This window comes from Achroia grisella, unplaced genomic scaffold (assembly GCF_030625045.1).
Source record: "Achroia grisella isolate CSIRO2021 unplaced genomic scaffold, CSIRO_AGI_Agris_v1 utg874, whole genome shotgun sequence".
NCBI lineage: Eukaryota > Metazoa > Arthropoda > Insecta > Lepidoptera > Pyralidae > Achroia > Achroia grisella.
Window position 1 is genome coordinate 5,718,287 of NW_026713051.1, and position 24,411 is coordinate 5,742,697.

Sequence of the window (24,411 nt, forward strand, 5' to 3'; positions counted from 1 at the left end):
ACACTGACAACATTACAAATTGATCGATTTATTTTCTGTTCTTGTACTGACTCTAGCGTTTGCGTTCCGTTCCACCGTTGCATGAGCTCGCTCAAAAGTACCGTAAGGCAAATAAAAATAATTATGTTTCTGATGACTGATTTGACGGTCCACAATTTGCAAAACAAATAGGTACAGAAAAAACAGTAGAAAAAAATTGATGCATAACTAATGACTTTTTTTAATATTTAACTCTCATTTCATTTAGAAAATTGTGATTTTTGTAATTAATAATATTTTATGTATGTATGATGGACTTGTAATAAATATTTTTTTATGTATGGCGTAACCTGGTTATTCGCTATTTCAATAGAAAATACCCCTTTGAAGATTATTTATAGAAATTAAAGTTAGCGTATTTCCATCCTCGTAATACTATCTAGCTTATAATCTAAAAAAAAGATCTGTTCAGTCAGTAGGAGGTAGCAAACATTTGTCTGTTTACTACCTCCTAATGACTGAACAGAACATCTGTAACTCTACATTAAGGATATGGGAATTTATATATTGATTTGTAAGATTGCAGTTTACTGTAAATTGAGAGTAACATTTAACGGAGAATTTGATAAATAATCATATAGCTATTGCTATATGATTATTTATAAAATTGCCCGGTACAGTAAATTAGTTTTTAAGTTATTACATTAGAATTGAGAGTCGTGTGTCATGAATGGATTAGTGGTTAGAGTGTAGGTCTGTTGATACATCAGTGGGTTGGTCGATGCAGTAGTAGTGCAGTGTGTCAATTGGAGTCGTGGTGACAGGCAGCGTGGTCGTACCAGGTGAGTAATTGATCTCATTGCTAGACAGGAAGCTGCCCATATGGTGGACGTCTATTGACCTGTGTAGGGCTGCAACGTTATCTATACAAATAAATAAAATTGAAGGGTCTGTTTGTAATTTCGACACTAATGGTGTTTACATTTCTGAAATGGATGGACCGATTTTGACGGGACTCTCACTCGTAGATTGCTTGTAAGAAGTAAATTAGATTTCTTTTATTACAGAAATTTTATTTATTTTAATTAAGAGAAGTAAAATCCCCGCGGTCGATATGCCATTTATAATAGCTAGTTAATACTATGTTGAAGTAAACCGGAAACCTGTTTGGGTTACATTTTAAGCGGTTAGGTTTTATTCCATTAGTATGTTTTGTTGACAATGATCATATTCATTAAAATATTTAAAACGAATTTGAAATATATTAAACGCGTAAGTATTTGGATGTTTGTCATTCAAACGCATGAACAAATTAAAATTAAAGATACAGCGATTATTTCTTTTCATATTTCAACCGAGACTTGAGTTTTGGCGTAAGTTGGTATACCTACTTAATAAGCGTTTCTATGCATTACAGTTACTTCGATTTTACTTTGGAAACCCCTGACTGTTCCAGTTCTTGGAACGAATAGTTCGTATAGGTCAATATCTATAGTGCAGGTTATATTGGCTGTTATAGAATATATTACTGTAATGAGGACAACACTCCCCATTGTAAACAGCCCTCTCCCCACGTATTAGGAAGATTGGATATCTTTATTTGTCTATATTTTGTTCGGCCTTTTGACGACCTCAATGGTCTAGAGGTTTAGCACACCGCTTTACTTCCGCTGGTGACGGGTACGATTCATAGCACACCACAAACATCACATTTCAGTGTGATTGTTTGTATCGGACTGGGTATTTTCTATGTATATTATGTATGCATTTACAGTTTTCTAGTACCTTTAACACAAACTCTGTTTATTTTGGAACTAGTGGTGAATTTGGTATATGTGTATATATGGTATATGTGAGCCTATTGCAATCTTTTTAATTATTTCAAAGATACAATATTCTATTTGGATATATACTGTAAGCGTATCGATCAAATCAAATCCAAATATTCATGTAGGTCTATTTACAGACTCTTATGATATGTCAAATCGACCGTCAGTTCGGAAACTTTCGAATAGAGAAGAACTGACAAGAAACTCAGGTCATATTCTTTTCAAATATGTTTACAATAACACACATACAGATTTAGATAAGTATACCTATATGTATACATATTTCTGTCAAGGTGTATGTCTTTATATTTTGATTGTCGCTCAGGAGTATTCGGGATTCCTTGCTGTTATTTATAAAACAATTTGACTTTATTTCTTGTTTAAAGCAAATATGTCGATGAAAAGCGCATTAGAGCCGAAACCGGGCAGGAGCACAGATGTCGAGTCCACGGAGAGAACACCCCTCGTCAGCAAAAATGTAAGTTAGCTACAGGAGTCATTATTAAATGATCACGTTTTATTGGTTACTATTAAATTGTAATGTGTGACAGTGTGCTACTTTTCTACTGCATTCCCTTGGATTAATTGATAGACGACATCGGTGGTCTAGCGGTTTAGCTTTTTTTTCTCATGGGCCAGGAGGAAGCAATGTCTCGCTAACTTCAATATTGACTACACTCTTTGGAAATTCCATATATAATTTGTAATTATACTAATGTGTATATAGTTCTTTATGTTCTTTCTATGTCAGAGTCACCGTGTAATCATATATTAAGGTTATTGCACACTATCAAATTTCATACGACGACTAATGGAACGTGGATTGATTGGATAATATAATACTGAAATAATATCTGCAGCTGTAGACATATATGTATACATGTAACTATGTATATTTCACTTATGTTACAATGTTAGAGTAATGACTGTGATGTGCTTCGTTACATATGTATATGGCACATATTGACACCATCAACTATGACCTGATAATTTTCAATAATCTGTTATTATTGCAGTATTTAGTCACATTCTTCAAAATAAATATAAGAAATGAACGGAACAGTTTTGCAGCTTTAGTTATTTATTGGTAAAAAGATGCAATATCATCTTAAAATAATTAAAGTGAAATAGTTTGAATGACAAGTTAATGATTTAACTATCTATTGGTTTGTAGATAATTGAATCCATTATTCTGATATAAAATAATATTTTGGAATACTATTTAATGGTAGTAGATTTAATTAACATGAAATATTTCTTAAATTACGAATGAATATAATATGAACCATTTAATATATTATAATATACATCATAAATACATCCGGACAAATCACATATTTATTTTTATGAAATAAGCTATTTAAATTGTATAAAGTTCTATTAAATTTTGATTTCATAAAAGGTTACTTATGATCTATTCAATTTACTAGAGCGGTGGTGGTGATGATGGAAATCCTAGAAGTGATGACTATAGCCGTGGTGGATTATCAGTCAAGCAGACCGTATTCCTGATCGCCGGCGAGATGGCAGGCAGTGGTATTTTGGCGCTACCCAGAGCTCTTGTCAGAACGGGTACCTTTTTCAACGGTTTTTAATGTGTGATTATGCAATCGTAATACAAATTACGAGAATGATATTTTTATTCAATTGGAATGAGCCGTGGTAATTTCGATCCCCGTTTGAATCAGATCAGATCAGAGGCGAAAAGATATGCACGCAAACGCTAATAGGGTACAAGTAAAGGTTAAAAGAGATATAATAACTTGACTAAGTACTCACGCCCGTTGCTGACATGAATGAGTGCTAAAAATTCAATTATTAACCTTTTCAAAAGAATACAAATTAATGACATTCGCATTTATGGCAGCGGAAAATAACTAGTAGATAATATTCTAATCAAAATATTATAGCAATTACTAATTTAAGCAATTACTAATTACTATTGTACTATTGTGATCTACGATACCCTAGTGGGGTCTAATGATACCCTGGTGGTGTGAAGTGGTGAAACTATGTATTATACTACTTCATCACACGGAAAAATCATATAAAATACCTAAAAATTTATTGATCTACTTACGAGTGCGTATAACGTAGCGGACAAACAACTATTTCCATATTTTATATATCCGTTTCGATATATTATGAATGAAAGAAAAAGAAAGCCTGTTAGTTGCATACATTATTACCTAGAAGATACAATTTCTTAACACACCTAACAAGTTCATTATGTTAATAGATTTAGGTACCGGGCGGTGAGTTGATTGACATACATTTTTGTCGCATATAAGCATATAATTATAAATATAGAAATAACTTACAGATAGCAAAACTTAATATTTTCTTATACAAACAGATTTTTATATTGCTTCAACTTTAAACTTACAAACATAAAGGAACGAAAGCAACTTTGACTCAACTCTTCTATTAAAAAGTATGGAAGAAGTTAAAAAATCATTAAAAACCAGTTCTGAAAACAAAAATAGTCGAAAAGAGTGGCAAACTTTTTACATCCACATTAAGAAAATTCAATGTAAGAAAGTATAGTTTTATAATGCACTGAACATAAACAAAAAGATTTGTCGTGTAGTTCTCTAAATTCCAAGTGCTACAGTTTGATGGAAACACACCAATACTTTATTTTAGATTTTTGTAGAATCTGTACTTTACGCAAGGCTCTGTACGAATCCTTTTAGGATGACAATTACAATTTAATTTTTTATGATCAGGATGGCTGGGAGTACCGATTATAGTCGTAATGTGTGCAGCGGCAGCGTTCAGCGGCAAGCGTTTAGGTGATTGCTGGTCCATCCTCGAGGAACGCGATCCAAAATTAAGGACCAGGAAAAGGAACCCTTACGCTATTATTGCTGAAAAGTCTTTGGGGACGACGTGGAGGTAAATCAGCTAATTATGATGATTACCTAGATAATAATCATATATCGTTTATTCCATTCATATGCTATATAAAAACTTCTACATTCACCACAACATGGGAAGAACTTATATGCGCGACATCATTTTAATAACACACCTTATTGATGTACATTGTTTACCTTTTAATAATAAACTAATTAAACTAAATACAATTTTGTTATTAAAGTCAAATCATAGAAACTAATATCAACTTTTCTCTTCTGTAAACAAGTTTGTTTTGTATCTGTAACTCTACAAGTAACTGAAAAATTCGTTATTTTTTTAGTTATAGGTAAATCAACAGTTTAGACAAATTGATACTAATATTTATAAATTTTAGACAATTTTTCGAGATTTTATTTAAAATAACGAATTTAAGTTTGTTTTATACGTCTTGCAGCGTGGTGGTATCGATGGCAATGACGACGACACTGTTCGGCGTTGCTGTGGTGAACCTACTGCTGGCTGCGCAGATAGTGGAGCAGGTGTTCCTATCGCTGGTGCCGAATGTGTCATACTGTGCGTGGTACCTGATTGTGGCGGGGGCCATGACGCCGCTGATGCTACACGGCACACCCAAGGACATTTCGTAAGTTTTATTACGTCTATAGTACCCTAGGTAGACTAGCGATTTAGCACACTGCCTTATATTCAATGGTCGCGGGTTCGATTTCTGGCACGGTATTTGTATTTTTGTATTCATGAATACGATTGTTTGTATTGATTTGGGTGTTTTCTATGTATATAATAAAACCTATGTATTTATATCTGTAAAGGACCCATAAGCTCCGCCCTGCTTGGGACCAGGTGGCGCTGTGTGAATTGTCCGGAGATATTATTATTATTATGAAATAATTTCACAGCTACGTTGGGGTAATCGCGTTTGGTGCGACTGTGGTCGCTTGCATCCTGTACTTCATCCAGATGATGAATGACATCAGGCCCTTCGTGTTCCGCTACGGGATCCACGGCTTCCAGGACTTCTTCCTAGCATTTGGCACGATCATGTTCGCGTTCGGCGGCGCCTCAACCTTCCCCACCATTCAGAATGACATGGCTGATAAGAGGAAGTTCAATAAGAGCCTGAATTACAGTTTTCTTGGTAAGAAAATGTATAAATAAGTTCTTTTCACTTTGTCTCTTCCTTATTGGAGATCTGTGCAGTATGTCTTTATATTCCACCGATCAAATTTATATGTATATGATTTTCAGTCCATATTTTCTTCGGTCGTACTATAAATTCACCACAGCTAGGCATGTTAAATGCATTAATTGTATGCACGAGAATGACTAAACTTACAATGTTTTTTTGTCTTATAAAAGATAAAAAGCATAGTAAATACATTAATTCCCGCATCAGTTATAAATCTGAGTTCACAAAATCTGAGTTTTGAAAACAATATAGGCTGTATCATGTTACAAATAAACCAACGGATTTACAGTTGATAGAATAAAATTTCAAATTTTATTCGTAATATTATGAAACTAGCTATCCGCTCGCGGCTTCGCCTGCGTGGACAGAATATATGGATTATCTCGCGTTTAAAGATCCGTGTTCTGTAGTGGGACGTTATATATCTTAAACCCTTCTTGAGTCACTCTATCTATTCTGTCTTTTAAACATAAACATCAAAATGCGCGTAGTTTTTTAAGATCAAGAGGTACATAGGTTCTTTACATAGAAGATATTTTAACCGGAAACTAAAGCCGTTTAAATGGTATTGGCAGATCAGTTGGGATCATCGGTATTCTTGGTATATAAGCTAGTTGCCCGGCTGCCGTGGCCCGTGACGGTAGTAATGTTTGCTACAATTTAATTGTCGTTCAATTCCTTAGTAAGTCTCTGATGAGTTTACATTTCTCAAAATCATGATTGCATCATGCTTTTGAGAAATTCCGATTTTTGACGCCAAATCGTATGGTAGAGGTCCAGAAGGGTTTAGTAAAAATTCCTGTGGATAATGAACTGCGTTTTCGATATTAGTCAAGGTGTCGATTGATATATATTTTTTTATTTATCCAGCACCTTTTTGTATAATCAGATTATTTCGTTGACAGTATCATTCTTAGGTAACACTATTGCCCTAGATGACAACCAATGAAAGCCTTTTTCATGCAAATTCTGGGTGTCAGGATATTCAGTATCTATCAAAATTTCTAAATTATGGACGACTTGGCCTAGGGACTCATCCAGAAGGATATCACAATGTCTGTTTAAATTCGAGTGGGAAAAATTCCTTCCCCAAGTTTGAGCCATTGTTGTGAGAAATCACTGTCTGTGATTCCATGAAGATGAGGTCTCATATTCTACCGTAATTTTAAACTTTCAATTAAAGTTCATAAGAAAGACGATGTTAATAACAGGGAGAGTTAGTTAGAAATCTCCAGCAAATACAAAGGTAATCCCGCCCATGAGAGCAGAGGTGTTTCTAAGATCTTTTAAGGTTCTATCCAAAACATCTATGGCTCATGGTGCATTCATCCCACATAATAACTGAGGCATTTTGTAATAATTTATCAAATCAACATGTAGATTGTTGTTCAAGATTTACGGATAGCGAAAGTTTAAAAGTAGAACGAGCAGTTTTTCCATCCAATGAACAATTCCTGACGATGCAACTGCTATCACTATCTTCCCCGATTGTATTATCTTAGCAAGTATCCCTACCCCTACCTGTGTACCCATACCCCAGTGACGCCCCTACATCGCATTAGGTTTATAGCTAACAGAGGAGTAGGTTTTTTTTCTAAGACTTGCATTGTTAAATACGTGGTATCTTTCGAATGGAATGTCCGTATTGAATAATTCAAAAAGTTATATACAGGTATTGAAGCAGTCGATAATATGAGGTAATTAATTTTGATAAGGATTAATACCAAGATGCAAACTAAAGATTCTTTTCTAGCGGCAGCACATCAATTAAATTTTTAATAAAAAAAACACTTATTGTGACATAACTATAATACATAGATATATGCCGTCGCGACACTTTTTATAGATAATGCTGTGTTCTGCAATGTTGTAGTACATCATTTTATTCTATCATCAATAGTTATCGCAGCGCATGCGGTGTTAGGTATTTTTTGTATAATTTTTTCACACCTTGGGTTACATTATTGGAGATTTCGTAAGTATCCCTAATATTTTTGTAAATATAATATAGCCTATGACACTCAGGGATAGTATAGCTTCCTAATGATGAAAGAATTTTTTAAATAGGTCCAGTAGTTTCGGAGCCTATTCAATATAAACAATCAAACTTTTCAATTAAAACAATCAAACAATGATTAAAGGCAATAAAATGGGTATATCAGTGTAGTATGTCGTAACCGGAGTAATTAGTCTACCTAATAATACTATAATCTTGTACTTGAAACAAGACTATTTTAGGATTTACGTCTCTTGGATATTTTTTATGTATGAATTATTTAATTTAATAAAAGTCATACATTTTAAACTGTACAGATATATGTAGACGGGAGACGATGTGTAATGAGTTGCACCCTTTAATATTGTAATTGTGATGTTTAACGTTGATTGTGGCTTTTTTTTCAACCTGGAAATGCAACCTGATGGAAATTAAGCATACAGCCCATCTGATGGTAAATGGTTATCGTAACCTATGGACGCCTGAAAGAACAAGGGTGTCACGTACGCGTAGTCAACCCTTAAGAAACATCAATATACATTTACATAAAACCCCCACGCTGTCTTTAAAGAAAATCTTCCTGTAACTACAAATTGAAATACTAATTTATATTTCAGTAATCCTCGGCATATATCTACCAATTGCCATAGCTGGTTATGCTGTGTATGGCGAGTCAGCAGGATCAAATATATCTGCGTCCCTCTCTACCACGCCGCTCACGCTGGTTGGTAATATTCTCATGGCCTTGCACCTCGTCACCGCTTTTGTGATCATCATCAATCCTGTCTGCCAAGAAATGGAGCAGCTGTACAATATACCAAGAGGTATGAATAGATATTGAAACAAACAGTAGGAAATAGTTTGTTCTAATAATCATTTAAAGAATAATACACAAAATTATTAGAAACGTTTTATTTATACTACCTAATGTTTGGATTATATTTTATGAAATAGAAGTAAAAATAAAATAGAAATTCAAGAAAACTTTATACAAATAAACGTAATAGGAGCACTTTTGAATATTATTATTATTCTATCGTCCACTAGGATAGCAGGCTTATTATAAGAATAAACAAGTACTTGCGTGTGATACTATTTTGAATTCAAACTGGCTTCATACGATACTTATTACAAATTTATCTTAAAATTAATTAAAAATTATTTACTTGTGTAGGTTATTTTAGCCACTTAAGCAAGTATTTATTTCTTAATACTATTTAAAACTAATCCAATTCAGTAATAATGATTAGTAGCTATAGTAGTGCGGTAATTTTACCTTAGTCGCGTCAAGCTATAATGCAAAAATATAATTGAAAATTTTATAAATTTAATAAAGGCAACAACATTTGTACTTCCATCAAGTTATGTAGTTCATTTTTCGAAGTATTCCATTGTAAGCCAGTAAGTAAGTAAGCCATTGTTCATCTTGTATACTTAATTCAGATGTACTAAGTGACTTTATTAATAGTAGAAACTGATAATTTATCACTGCTGTTGGTTAAGCTGTGGAAGTTGGGAATACCATGCGGATTGCTGGTACATCCTCTACATGGAATGATACCACTTGCTCAGCTGCACGCTTGCCTTGCCTTTACGTGTTACGTGACCTAGTTCATTCCATCGTGTAGCATAGAGTGCCATAGAGCACATTATTAAATATTACTTCTATCTGGTAAGTCCAATTCTTGGATATACAGTTCATCAATAAATATGATCATTATGTGAAAATAAGAATAATGCCAAAAATAATGTACTCCATAGTTATCTTGTAGTGTCATATAGTTCCCCCTATTCTCAAGTATCCTCTGTTGTCTATTTAATGTGTTCTTCCTCGATTTAGTTTAAGAAGAATAAGAATTGTATTTTTTACTTTTACAAAATAAAGCCCTTGTCATCTAGATTTACATAAAGTCAAAGAAAGAAATTTTCACAAAATATGTTGAAAAACATCATTATTTACATAAATACTGTGATATTTCAACAGTAAGTACGGCACTTCAATAGTTTTTACACAAGTTCACGTGGTAAATACATAGCTGCCATTCCTTATTGGTCATACTTTGGCGTAAATAACTATGTTTATTGCGTGAACTAAATAGTAGAAGAAGTTACATTATACATATTATTTGATTAAACTGAAAAGTAAACTAAAAAACAACAAACTATAAATAATAAACATAGGTGCTGAATAATTGAAATTCAGGTAGCAATACGACATTCATATAAAGTGCATCACAGTGACATATCGATTAAAAAATAATAACTGACGCATATAACTACTGACGTTTCGCTGTCTCTACCTGTAGACACGCTTGTCTGCTCCACTCAATGTATCTAGTAGGCATGCGCGTTCCCGGGCTCCAGTAACCCGTATTGAAAATTGGGGCTCTAAGTCGAGTGTTACAAACTTAGTTCTACCTAATTGACATGGCAGATTCAATGGGATGGCGCATCGTGATACGTGTTTCGGTGATGCTTGCGATCCTGTTCATTGGTGAAAGCGTCCCTCGGTTCTACACCATCCTGGCGCTGGTCGGGGGCACCACTATCGTGCTCCTCACTTTCGTACTACCTTCTTACTGCTATCTTAGCTTAATGGAACAACCACTGGAGGGGGGACAGACGCCTGTGTGAGTATATTAGTCTTAAATACTAATTTCAGTTTATTTATATATTTCTTACTATGTTTTGTGATTGGGTTAGGTATAATTGTTATGTGTTTAAAATTTTATATCAAAGAAAAAACAGTCTAACATACACTGTCGCTTTTAGAATATTAGAGTAACTCCACTAAATAGCTCTATTATACAGAGTTACGTTTAATATTAAGCCTTGTATTGAATATAACTATTAAATGCCTTAATTATTATATAGTATAACCATGAGTAAATGAGATTAAGAATTACGGATATTATTGAAAATAATAATAAGTAGTAATTGGATTACATTACATTGATTTAAAAAAATACGATAGATAGAAGAATAAAAATTGTTTTATAATTATTTATAATATGGGCTCTCAGTAGAAATACTCTGTACTAAATATTAATCACATAAAAACAGAAAACGAAACCAAAATCACTGCACTGATTTGAAAAATTAATTCAGTTTTAAGGTAATCCGGAGTGATACAGATTATAGTAAAATCACACTGCGCCATTTAGTCCCAAATTAAGCTATTTATGTTATGGGTATTAAACAATTGATATAAATACTTATTTATTGAAAACAACCAGAAAAATACAAAAAAATGTATTCATTAATTGCAATGTTTGCATCGAGCGAGGAATGGAACTCGCTAAATCTCTAATATCCGAAAAGTCGAGGTCGAGTATATATGTTCTCTTGTATATATGCTGATATAGGTTTTTTCCAGCGAGATGCCGGGCTGGATGAAGATGGTATGCTGGGAATTGGTCACCTTCGGTTTGGTCGGAGGCATCGCGGCTGCCTACAGCGCCATCAGCGCTATATTCAGCACAGCACAAGCTACGCCCTGCTACTTACGTTAATAACTAAATACAATTTTTCGACTATAGGTTCTAACAATTTGTAAGTTAAGAAATAGCTAGTTAGGTAGGTACTCATTGTTGACTATGTCCTTGCGCTTCCTCTAGTAGAGTTTTTAGTTGTTCCTGCGAGTTTTGAGGGCCCCTTGCATTCGCTTCCATTTCGTTTGGTCAAACTATTAAGGATAGATGCTTTAGATTTTTTTAAAAAGATGTCTTTAATAACACTTACTCTGTTTTATTATCCCTTGTATTGAATATTCCATATATTACAATGTTTAATTTACGCACTGTTTGAACTAGTTTCTTTATAATCTGTGGTATCTTTAATTTAAACGATTCGTTAGATAAGCGTTGAGTCTTTTATACTTACTGAAATGGAAATTTTAATTTAGCATAAACTTTTCTATGCACTTTGAGAATAGAGTAGGTATTAATTTGGGCTCATTACATTAAATACGAGAACAAAATATTTAATATTTGGCTAATGTTATTACTGTACTTAATTTTCTAATCGATAACATACAGATTAGTTTATAAATATTCCATAATTATCGATAAATAATATCATTAATACACTATTCTAAACTACCTAACTTTCTAAAATAATTTATTTATTTTATATTTGTAATTAAGTTATTTGTAAGACCATTTGCCGTTTCCTTGTAGTTGAGCTGATTTCTCATTGTAGTTGTATGTGACAAAAAGTTTCTTGTAAAACGCTCGATGCAGTAACGGTATTCAGGCAATATTTTACAGTGTTCTACGGATTATAGAAACGCAATAATTTATTAGAACAATGTATTTTATTTAGTTACTGTTATTTTTAAATAACAGTTTTCAATTCTACAGCAATAAATCATACTCTGATTTATTTGAGCAAGCTAAATTTTCATACTAATCTTATAAAAACAGCCCATGTGTTGAGTAACAGTTAAGTAAAATAATCGATTTTGACGTATTATGGGTAAAAATGGTAACTTAACATCAGGAAGTTGAAATTTTGCTTGAATATTGTTCAATTCTTAAAAATCATGTTCTTGTAAACTCCAAATTATCTTATAGCGTAAAAGAATTGTTCTATATAGTCAATAAGGTTTGTTAGAGACTGTTAATAACAGCTGTAATTCGTGATATACATTAGTATATAATAATATGTAACGCAAACAGTACTAGAAATTAAATACTAATTTATAAAAATGTGTAAGCATTATGACTTCATTTTTAAATTCCTTATTAGCCAACTTTGACATTTTTTACATTTAATGATATATTTTACTTTTTAGTTGAATCTGTTAAAATATCCTGATCTCAAAAACAATATGATTTTAATGATAAAATAAATCACGGATAGGTTGGTTACCTAAGCTCTCAATATCAATATTTTAAATAACTTCCAATGTAAGTACGTAATTATATTCGGTATAGAATATATATATATATAGTTATATACAATAATATATAACAAGGATTGGGAGTACATTAAAATTAGTATGTCTGCTGAAGTAGTTTTTGTAGTAAAAATAATGGGCCACAGATGCATAATATTGCACGGCGCGCAGTCGCAGTAGGATGACGAACACGTCATAGCTGTATGATGATGCTGTGACGTTAATACAAGTCTCTGTACTACTCATACTAAATATTAACACTTGCATTTCTATTTTTATGAACAAACCTTAAACCGTTTTATATGAAATAAAATTACGGTGCAGGTATTCTTCAGTATTCATTTTATCTCCATTCAGAGACCTTGGGTCGTCGTCATCTTCCCTCAAGCAAGCGCGACAGAAACATTTTCAAACGAAATTTTGCCATCAATATTCAAGTTATGCCCTACTTGGCTCAAACTCTATTGTTACTGTAAATATAAATGTTGTTTCGTTATTACGAAAGATTATTATAATTTCAATATCTTGCACTTACTCAATAATTTTGATATTTCTATATTGTTCTTGATTATTCATACGAATGGGCTAGGATAGGTACTTCTTTTTATAGAAAATCGACTTTTTCAGTTACGTGTAATATTAAAACAAACAAAAGAAAAACTGACAAGTTTGATCTGAAACGATGTTGTTGTTTCATTCTCCTACGGGCACAATTTCATCTAGTTTAAGAAGTTATTGCAGGAAATAAGTTTTATACAGAGATGAGTTCTCCGAGTTGTGTTAGTCCTCGGTCGCGACGTACTATCAACTTGTTTGTCATTCCAGTAACATAAAAAAATATGTATTAACTTTGACCTACTAAGTAAACAATATGTTGAGCTGTCAGATTGTGGCACAGCTATCTGATTACTACTTGATGTGGTCGCTAACGTTACGTCAGCCGCCAGCCGACCCCCAGCGGCTACTGTTTTATAGATAAGCTATCAAGCAACGGTAAACAATAACAGTTAATTATTCCATTCGTTGGGACAATATCAGTGCAGACTGTAACTATACAGTTATTATTGAGACACCATATCCGCGAGTGAGAAAAGCAAGAGCTGTCCCATCCGATGTATGAATATTTACTTAATATTTGAGACGAACTTCTTAGAATTCCATGAATTTAACAAGCCGCAAGAGAGAAATAGAAACTCCGAGCAGTTCCCAGGACTTGTGACCCTGGTGTAGGTTTAAGGGCCATTAAGACTCACCTTCACCGTTCCTGTTTCACACCCAACCAAATATTTCTCTTGTAACTTTAGATACACATTCTAGTATAGTATCCACTATAGTTCTAGACATGCCAATATATTTTAAAATATGGTAGAGAGATTGCGCTATAATACGTGTCGCTCCCACTTCGATCGCCTATAAATTAACCATAAACCTATTATTAGTTAATTCGTTTAGTAGTTCTTAATGTTTATTTGTTTTTATTGCATGATCTTTAAGTACATTTGTTTCCCATGATACAGTGAGCTCTACCAGTATTAAGCGAAGATGACTTACATAAAAAAACTTTGAGGTAGACATTAAATCGACGTCTGCGTGGGTACTTGAGTCTTACCTATTTCAGGTGCCAAACAGGTTGCTTTGTAAGCTATATTTCGGTTGAATTGAGATAAGGTGGTGAAATTATAGAATAACAAGCATGACATTTTAGTCCTCGGGAATGGTAACGCAAGACCGGAATCACGTGCGAGACATGATAACGTGATGTCCGCAGTGCTATCATGTATATAGACGACTGTTATCATTTACGTGAGGTGATCCGTCTGCTTATTTGACATGTGTTTGGTACATGAAAAAAAATGATACTGTCACATCGATATATGACAGGATATATATAGCCTGTCACATCACCACACAAGGTGGTGAAAGGACATCTTTAAAAAGGAAAGTAAGTTACGATATAAATATTTCTGCAAAATAATACAATGCGTTGATATAAACAAAGTAATGGCAAATGTTTAAATAGAGAAATTGTATAGTGATTATAATTTCTCTAACTTTTTTTAGTTAAATAATAATAATAACCATGGATAATTCACACAGCCTCATATTGTCTTAACCTAAGCAGATGTTGTGTTGTGGGTACCGGAAAAATAATATAGTATATTTAATTAATTTGTAATACTTATACTCAGCAGTAAAAATATTTACACCGTGTGTAGAATCGAACCTATGATACAGAAATAGTAGTATTTTAAACGGCTGGAACTAGTTTTCCAGCCATTGTAAACGTTTGTTAGTACAAACATTTACAAAATTTTGTTTCAATTTACATATTCATGACTGTCCAGTAAAGGAAACATCACTAAAACCAAAAATTTTTTTTCAAATACCTATATAACTAACAAAATGTGGAGAATGTCAAGTATGTGTTATGTGTATATTTTAAACGACACATTTGCGAATTCTTCGTTTAATAATGCATTAATTATGTCTGCTAATTGATTTATTTTTGAAGATATTTAATTATTAGCAATTTTAACTCTACAATATAAAGATACAATGAGACTTTTAAATAGAGCGTCGTAGCACTGTGGCTTTCTACTCTGACTTGCAACTTTTGTTCATGACTGTCCAATAAAGGAAACACCAATAGAACCAAAATTTTATGCCAGTCACGTTTTTTTAAATACCTATATAATTAACAAAAATGTGGGATTAGTCAGTTCGGTTAGTCAGTTATAACGTAAATTATACGTTAAAATACTTTTTAATTTCCAGCACAAACTTGGGATGTATTGTCAATGCTTGTTTACATACGAAGACCGTTTCGTCATTAGTAATTGGTGATAAGTGTCAGCCGCGTGGTGACCATGCATGCGCCACACTACGAGACCGTCTGCGCGGACCTGCACACGTGCTCTATTAGAACTCATCCCAGCACACAGATTAGGCAAGTATATTATGTGTATATTTTTAAACGACACATTTGCGAATTCTTCGTTTAATAATGCATTAATTATGTCTGCTAACAGATTTATTTTTGAAGATATTTAATTATTGGCAATTTTAACTCTACAATATAAAGATACTATGAGACTTTTAAATAGAGCGTCGTAGTAGTGTGGCTTTCTACGCTGACATGCAACTTTTGTTTTGAATTGTGTAGTTATTGTATGACTATTTATAATTGTGACTGACTTTGTGACTGTTTAAAGTAAATGTGAGACGGCTGTAGCTTTAGTTACTGCAACGTTACATTCAAAGGATTTTAAGTGTTAATTGAACCACGATGCAGATAGTTAAGAATCCTCCTGACTACTCAAGGCGATATCAGTATACTCTATACCTATTTATATTTAATTTCAAGAAATATACACTCATACGCTCATGCTCATGATTTCGTCTCTAATAATCTTAAATAGTAACTAATAGGGATAACTATCAGTCATATTAGACTTAAATCTACGCTAGAAACTGTATATTTTGACGAAGCAATTTTATTATTGATAGTGTTAACTAAACAACTATATATCAATATATATTTTACTAACGTACTATTGATTTTTAGTCTAACACAATATTATTAGTATTCTTGCTTATCTTTTCTTATATATAAGGCCACTGATACACGGTCGGTTAGTCGCCAGGTTATGAGACTTATGTATATAGTTTTTGATGATAATGGAGTGCTACGTCCGTCTGCGCTAACGATTTACGCTGGCACCAGTGGAGGATGATAAGGTGAACATGAGGTCAGGTCAGTTAACACATTGTGACAACTTCAGCAGGAATTTATTATGTTATTTCCCAGGGCGAACCGTGTGCCAACTAGATATGATTCATTGCTAGCAACAGGGTCAACAATCCACATTGCTAACAATACCCTTCCTCCTGGCATTTATATTGCGATGTAAGTATACCGGTTCTCATGTTTGGTTGCTACGTCCCTCCTCGTTGGTCTAAACGACAACCGACTGAGCTGGGGGAACTGTTAGCAATGTGGATTACTAGCTATCAATTTACCATATCAGGTTGAACTCTACGCGGTTCCTCCTGGAAACCATTGTGATAGATTCCTGCTAAAATTGCCACGATGGCCTAACTGATGTTACCTCATGCTCATCTTATCATCCTCCACTGGTGCCCCGCCAGCGTACACCGTTAGGGTGTGTACTAATCTAAAAAAAAGCGACTGTATAGTGACGGCATAAGACAGGTCAATTTTATGTTTAATATAATTAATGATAAAGTTACCAAGCAAGATACGCGAAAGTTGCATGCAATGCACTTGTTTTGTATCGGTGCTTTACGATAGCTACACGGATGTAACGTAAACAATCATTTCATCTTTTGTCTTGTCTTTCAACAAGAAGACGTACTGACTTGTATTGCGTAATTTAACCACTTCAGTTATTTAGTAGTTCAGCAAACCGTAATACTTCCGTTGGTTGCGGGTTCGAATAAATATATGGTATGTAATATACATTTGTATTTATGATTACGAGTGTGATTGTTTGTATTGAACTGGTTGTTTTCTAATTCTCTTGTATATACTTATTTACTTACAAAAAAATAATATTTAAATATGTCTATAAATTGTTCAATGTCCATGATATAAATTCTGCACAGTTTGTGACTAGATGGCGCTATGTGAATTGTCCTATATTAATATTGTATATTGATGCGTTATACTTATACCATTGTGATATACGTCCATTAGTCAACTGGATTTTTAGCTCATTACCCATTTTATTATCTAACATAAGTTTTAAATCAAAAAATGTGTCCATTCAATTGCAGACATATATAACCATGGTACTCAGTGGTATAGTACGTGTAGCTACGAGAATGAGTCGGAGCGGTCTTAGGGTACAGTGCTGCCGGCAAGCGATGTACAGCACAGCTTCAGATGCCAAAGGTAGGTCAAGACCTTCAAAATCGTTACTTTATTTTTTTTAGTCTATTACAGACTTTTAATATATTTAAATTCCTTGTCAGTTCGGAATGTTTTTCGCAGTTAATAACCATAGAACTTCACTTGGTTCATAGAAGATCACGAATTCATTTATTTTAATCGAATCATATTAAACAAAAAATCATCTTTTTATACCCATGTCGCTCTAATTAAAGACGGTTATGATAAGTTAAATCTACAGTAAATTTGAAATTGGATAGGAAAGCCTAGAAGAACCGACAAAAATTCAGTTCTCATTATATTCAATGAAATTGTATACGGAATTGGAACCATATATTTATATATATTAATTATAATTAAAATAATAATTTGGTTTAATCATATTTACTAAAATGAAATAATAAATCAGCAGTTCTAATACAGATGTATTACAATTGAGAATTGGTAACAGTATTATATAACTAGTTGACACGTGCAATTTCGTCTGCGTCAAATTTCCCCCATTGTTAGAACATTTTTCATTGCAGGCGGTTCGTATTAATCATAGCGTGACGTTATATGGACCATTACACTCACAAATACCATGGATCTCTATTGGTAAAACGTTTTTTAAATCGGTTTGTAAATCCATAAATTACCCCTTACAACCTCATATATTGTACTGATATTAGTTTCATATACATAGTCTAAATTCAAACGTGGACCTAGCAGTTCCCTCAGACTGAAATCGTATCTGTTAGACAGGAGTTATTTATCACTTTCCTCCCACCTTATCACTTTAGCCGTGCCATAAGTTCTTCCGTACGCTGGAGTACCATCTACAGTATATACACTCATCCCTATTGTTCGGTGATGCTGTAAAGGCCAGCTATAGCTAACTGTATTATAATAGTTAGAATACATAGTTACAATTTAGTTTTATGTCGCTTCAGTAGACACGTTGCTCAACAGTGTTCTGATGCTGTGTATACATTATCAATGACAATAGCACTGTGATTAATTATAAAATAAGCTAACTGGTCGCGACTTGTGTTATCAGCTAAGGGCAACTTGTGTTCATTGTTAATTAAAGACAACAGACTTAAGTAATCACGGCGACAAATATTTTATTATTATTTAATGTTATTTCGTATTCAAAACAGACAGTTAAAGATGTAGAAGATTAACTTTGACAAGTAATATTAAAACTATGACCAAAAAGAAAGACATATTGTTACTATATTAGTTATGCCACCTACGTGGTATAAAAATAAAATTAAGAATTTTATTTTTATTATTGTTACTATAAATAGCACAATAAAGTCTTCAGAAAATAAAATTGGGAACGAAACCCGTATAAAATTTCCGTGATTTAAAAAGGGGATAACTGACTAAAACTCTATTTGAAATACAAAAATTTTAGTTATGTGTAGTACTTTGTGGTCAATCATTATCATTATTACATAGTATATCCAAAGTCGATGTCGCTATCTGTCCCTATGTATGCTTAAATTTTTAAAACTACGCAACCGATTTGAAGCGGTTTTTTAAAATAGAGTGATTCAAGAGGAAGGTTTATATGTATAATACATGTACACCTGTGCGAAGCCGGACTGGGTAGTACATAATATACAGAGGTATATGTTATGTCACTCTGGAATAATGTTCATACTATGTTGTCTATTTATAAATTGTTATTATTATATAAATAAATTGTATTGTAAAATAAAATGAGTTTTTCTCGTTTACAACTTTTCTTATTTTTATGAAGTACTATACAAATATGACTATTACATTGTTTCTGGAAGAATTAATCTATTTCTACAATAATTATATCACATAGCAATTCAAGTTACGAAAGATAATGATATTTTATGGATACGTAGCAATGCTATGTAGAGCGAGTGACCTCTACCCAATTAAACTCTATACAAGTTATAAACAACGATAAACTTCAATAATGTATTAATTCGTACTGTGTAGTTAATATGCTATCATTACTGTACTGTCACGAAAATGCACAACTGGTATACTACCACTAATACCTACAAAAATTGTGAATAGTGGCACCAGATAACACACTAAACACTGAAATATGAAGCATTCAAAATTTACATCTGAAATTGTACATCTTGAAGGTGGTATCTAAAATCGCTTTAACACTCTCTTCCAGACAAACCTACTACCAGTAGGAATTGATCTGCACTAATTACTACGACTGATTTAGTCTTGTATAGTTACTTAAGTAGTTGATTGAGTATTAATATTTTGACTCTAATGAATTAGTGTATCATACACAATACATGCACATTTCAATTTAAAAATGTAAATTTACGAATATTATCTATTATAAAAGAGCAATACGCAAGGCTCTTGTTCGTTCTTCTTGTTATGACACAGCTTTCCGAATGAGCGGTAGATTCCAAAAATAAGTATATTTATGTAAAAGTGCTTAAATTTAATTTCAATAAAGCTTTTTCTAATCTATTCCATTCTATTGTTTACAAATAAATGTCTTGAACTATTATTATCACGAATACAATTACAAAGCCACAGGGAGCAACTAGCACTACCTATTTAACTACAAGAGCTTTGCGAATGATATTAATATAATTTTGTGATATTTTTACACCACTGCATATAGTAGGCGCTGCGAATTTATAAGAAGAACAACCACGGAATAGTCTTATTACAAGCTACGTAGTAGCAGATAAAGTACTGGAAACATCTTATGTTATATATAAGATCGGTTTAATGCCTAGGTTCGTTCTGAATCTAGCTCTGCGAATTTGTAACACGTGATTGAATATCATGCAATTAAACAAGTGTTTACTAAAGGCGAATGTAATTTTCGGATTGCACGTACTGCTGCTGTATTGATTTCGTGTTATGTTTGCAACCTAAAACATAAACAAAAAGATACATAATCTCGTACAAAGAAATTAAAATGAAGAAGAAATTAAATTGGCTCTCTAATAAGAATCCGCTCCCCAGATTCGTAATATGCACGTCAACGTTATATACCATTGTACCTACCGTCCAGGTCGGCTGCCCAATTTAGTTGGTAAATATTTATTTGTCCTTAAAAATTATCAAATTAATGGCAATATATCATTGCATTTCAGATCGGTTCTACACGAAGAAACACGAGTGGGTTTCTGTGAGCGACAACATTGGTACAGTCGGCATATCAAGTTACGCACAGGTAAGTCTGTCTGCATTATTTTCATATAATTACAGGATCGAATTTGATACTTTCAAGATGTACACAAACTTTTGAGGTTGTGACCTAAAAAAGTAAGGGAGTAAGTAAGAGTTAAAAGTTCCAATTTGGTCAATACTAATAAGTTTGCGTTAATAAGAGCCTAGGTCGTCTATCGGTTTAGGACGCCGCCTTACTTCCGACGGTCTCAGGCTTGATATCTCCTACAGTTGACCATTTGTATTCAAGATTTTCTATGATTATTATTATGATCTTAAGTGGTATGATCAATTTCAATATTACTTTGAATATTTTATTTTATTACTCTTCAAAATGTTCAACCATCATTGTCTAATGATAATGTACAATTTTTCACGTATATTATTAATGAGAAAATTTAGATACCATGTTAGACCGCTATTAAGGTAGGTATAACAGTCCTCAAAGCTATATGAAAATAGTTAAATGTAAGGATATTTTATTCAAAGACTGAGGTAAGCATTAGAGAACGCAATTAAAATTATCGCGTATCACTATTTTGTGTAGGCTAATCATTATTTTAAACGACAAAGTTTATCAAAAGAAATTATTGTTAAACAATCTGGTGTGGTTTAGATTTTACTGGCTATCCTGTTTGAGTTAGATACGAGAGAGGTCATACATAAGCCTGCTCATTTGCAATATTTCGTCCTTATTTTAATGACTTTATTCTGATAGTCTCTAAACGCATGAGTGGTATCACCGTTGGCATTTGATGATGTGATATCCACGATACTGGCCGATAGTTATCACTTATTATCAGGTTGCATGTCAGCTTATTTGTCATTCCAATTATATAAAAAACCAAAATAAAAAACTTAATATCCATTTTATATTATAAAATGGACATTAAGAATATAGTTTGTTGCGAGTATAAGAGCTAGATTGCACTAATCGTGCATGCAATCGTCGTCGTTTTCAGCTGGAGCACAGTAGTGATCATAACAATCGCCGGACAATTCATATAGAGATCGGGCTATATGAATTGTTAATATACTTAAAAAATACCCACACCAATACCAGAATTATATCAATAGAAATGTATCATACAAGAACCGAGCCCGCGATCATCGCTAGTAAAGCAGTGTACTAAACCATTAAACGACCGTCCATCCGACCGACCATCATAGTATGTTTAAATAATGGGCAAATTCAGCCTCCTCGAGAGCCTCGTGCTAGCAATGAAACTACATGATCGGGTTACAGGATGCCTTGGGCGAAGTGGTCTACGCGCAACTACCTGATGTTGGCAGGGAGATATCTGCTGGGGAAGAGACAGGCGCTTTGGAGAGTGTGAAGGCAGCCAGCGAAATATACACACCGGTTTCTGGCACAGTTAGTTGAATTCTTCTTTGCTATATTAATAAGAACTTTTAATCTTTATTATAAGGTAACTTCGAAGTCATATACTATAGATACATCTGCCTCTAGAATCTACGTCAATTCCCTATTATCTGGGGTAAAAACGAGGTTCGTTAGGCAAACTTCTTAGCATTCACCATGCGGGTCCAACCTGTGGCAGAGAAGGTAACTCCGAGCAGTTCTCGGGATTTATTACACGGGTGTAGGTTTAGGGGCCCCTTTGACGTACGTCAACTCTCAACTTCATCGCTTGTTTTTCTCTCCCTTTCCAGTCAAGTTAGGTCAAAACCTACTAGCGCTGCCTTAGTTACACGTTCTATTATAGAACTTACTGCAGTTCTACACAGGCCAGAAGATTGTAGAGTGATTTCGCTGGTATACTCTCGATACTACTTTGACCGCATACAAATTAGCCATTTCTTGTTAACTCGTAAACTAGTTCATTTGTATTTTATTAGTCATTTGTATTCAAACAAGTCACGCCTTTTTATCTTCTCTCATTTCGCTTACTTAATTTCATTAATTTGTACATAGGTAACGGAAAAGAACGACGCAGTCGAGTCTACGCCTGCGCTAATCAACAAATCGTGCTATGAAGAGGGCTGGTTGTTCCGCGTCAAGTTGTCCAAGCCGGAAGAACTGAAGCTGTTAATGGATAAGGCAACCTATGACAAATACTTGGAAGAATCGCATTGACGGCAGGAGATATTTCATATAAGTTTCAGTCCACGTTTATTCTCTTAAATAGATATTTGGAGCAAACTCGTAATTTAGTAAATCAATCTACAATAATTTTACGAACTGCATTAATATCACGAGATTACATTCAATTAAAATTTTAATATCTGTGACTCTAAACAAAATAATCCTAAGAAATTATAACCCTATTAATTATGACGGTGTCAAATATTTAATTATTCTATTTTGGTCGTTGAACTTTTTCGTCCTTTTTAGAGATTTTATAACATACTAAAAGGAATTGCGTTTTAAAGCAGTTCTTAATTTTTATTAACAAGTCAGTTAAATTATTCAACCGTTTAACATATTTAAAGCTTTTAGTGTTAGGTATTGGTGATTTGGTGGCTTCCTCGAAGCACAGTACAAGTATAATCGGTTGTATGCAAACTTCGATCGTGGCGGTAACTGTAGCTCCGTAAAACTCCGTGAAGCGCAATGCAGTACCCGTATTTTGGTTTTCGGTAGCACAATAAATTTTCGAGTACTCCAAGCATCTATTGGCCTGGATTCTGAGAGAAAGCATGTAGCACTAAGATGATTAATCTAGAATCTATTGATGAGCAAGATTGTAGGTTATCTTTAGTATATATACTTATAGTATCTTCAGTAAAATTGGTAATAGCAAAATTTTATAATTTGATCTTGTTTCCTTCATGTTAAAGTTGCAGTGCTAACAAATTACTCAATATTTCTCATTAGACAATGGACGGAGAATTTTGTTACTAGAATATAGTGTATTAATTAATATTTAGTTGTTCTTAATATATCAATTGTTATCAGCGCTAATGTCATAAATCACTGCATAGTTGTAATATAATGTATTTGATGTATACGTGATATCGTAATTGTTCTAAATTCAAACATTTAAAACAGGGTAATTATTGATAATGTATATTATAATGTACTATAAATATATATAACGATTTTATATTTAATATTAATGTTGTCCCAATAAAAAAAATATTTTCAAACGAATATATTATTTTATTAATACCCAATCTCAACTGAACACCAAAATTAGAATTCTGTGTAAATTTAATGACAACACACTTGTATAGTCTCAATCTGATAAATTTAGGTTATTGTATGTACACGTTTAAGAAATCTAACTTATTATTGTGTTTCTTTTGCCTAGGTTTGTAGTGAAAAACAGCACTAAAGTGCGACAAATCTGCAGCAATTTATTGCTATTCAATGCTGCAACTTAGACACGGGCATATAATATGTTTATGCGTACACGCATTTTCTTTTTTTTTCTCTATTCATTTTTATTATATTTTATTCTACTTCTTTCATTGTAATATTACTTAATACTGCTACTTTAATTTAAAAAACAAATATGGAACGAAATACAATATTACTGAATTATTATTTATAAAAGTCCCGATAGCATAATAAAGCGTTAA

General features: G+C 33.1%; 2 protein-coding genes across 3 annotated transcripts; both read left to right on the plus strand.

Moving 5' to 3' along the window:
• Window positions 1–666: 666 nt before the first annotated feature.
• On the plus strand, window positions 667–12,688 carry LOC131853040 (uncharacterized). Its single transcript, XM_059203832.1, has 9 exons — window positions 667–821; window positions 2,195–2,286; window positions 3,239–3,380; window positions 4,538–4,706; window positions 5,125–5,313; window positions 5,588–5,826; window positions 8,491–8,697; window positions 10,308–10,503; window positions 11,250–12,688. The coding sequence occupies exons 2-9, from the start codon at window positions 2,200–2,202 to the stop codon at window positions 11,383–11,385; spliced, it is 1,365 nt and encodes a 454-aa protein (XP_059059815.1). The 5' UTR covers window positions 667–821; window positions 2,195–2,199; the 3' UTR covers window positions 11,386–12,688.
• A 2,937-nt stretch (window positions 12,689–15,625) lies between these two features.
• On the plus strand, window positions 15,626–24,271 carry LOC131852971 (glycine cleavage system H protein, mitochondrial-like). Of its 2 annotated transcripts, none has more exons than XM_059203731.1 (5): window positions 15,626–15,720; window positions 17,571–17,688; window positions 20,790–20,869; window positions 22,112–22,240; window positions 22,802–24,271. In XM_059203731.1, the coding sequence occupies exons 2-5, from the start codon at window positions 17,583–17,585 to the stop codon at window positions 22,961–22,963; spliced, it is 477 nt and encodes a 158-aa protein (XP_059059714.1). In that variant the 5' UTR covers window positions 15,626–15,720; window positions 17,571–17,582; the 3' UTR covers window positions 22,964–24,271. The 2 variants fall into 2 exon arrangements, with proteins under 2 accessions (XP_059059714.1, XP_059059713.1); XM_059203730.1 differs by lacking the exon at window positions 15,626–15,720 and adding an exon at window positions 17,102–17,241.
• The last annotated feature ends 140 nt before the right edge of the window (window positions 24,272–24,411 follow it).

Bases quoted from the DNA above. Each gene is read 5' to 3' on its own strand.
- LOC131853040 (XM_059203832.1), top strand. From the start codon at position 2,200: ATGTCGATGAAAAGCGCATTAGAGCCGAAACCGGGCAGGAGCACAGAT. The intron at 2,287-3,238 runs GTAAGTTAGCTA...TCAATTTACTAG, and splicing joins CACCCCTCGTCAGCAAAAAT to AGCGGTGGTGGTGATGATGG. The intron at 5,314-5,587 runs GTAAGTTTTATT...ATAATTTCACAG, and splicing joins GGCACACCCAAGGACATTTC to CTACGTTGGGGTAATCGCGT.
- LOC131852971 (XM_059203730.1), top strand. The intron at 17,689-20,789 runs GTAGGTCAAGAC...ATTGCATTTCAG, and splicing joins CACAGCTTCAGATGCCAAAG to ATCGGTTCTACACGAAGAAA. The intron at 20,870-22,111 runs GTAAGTCTGTCT...ATCGGGTTACAG, and splicing joins GCATATCAAGTTACGCACAG to GATGCCTTGGGCGAAGTGGT.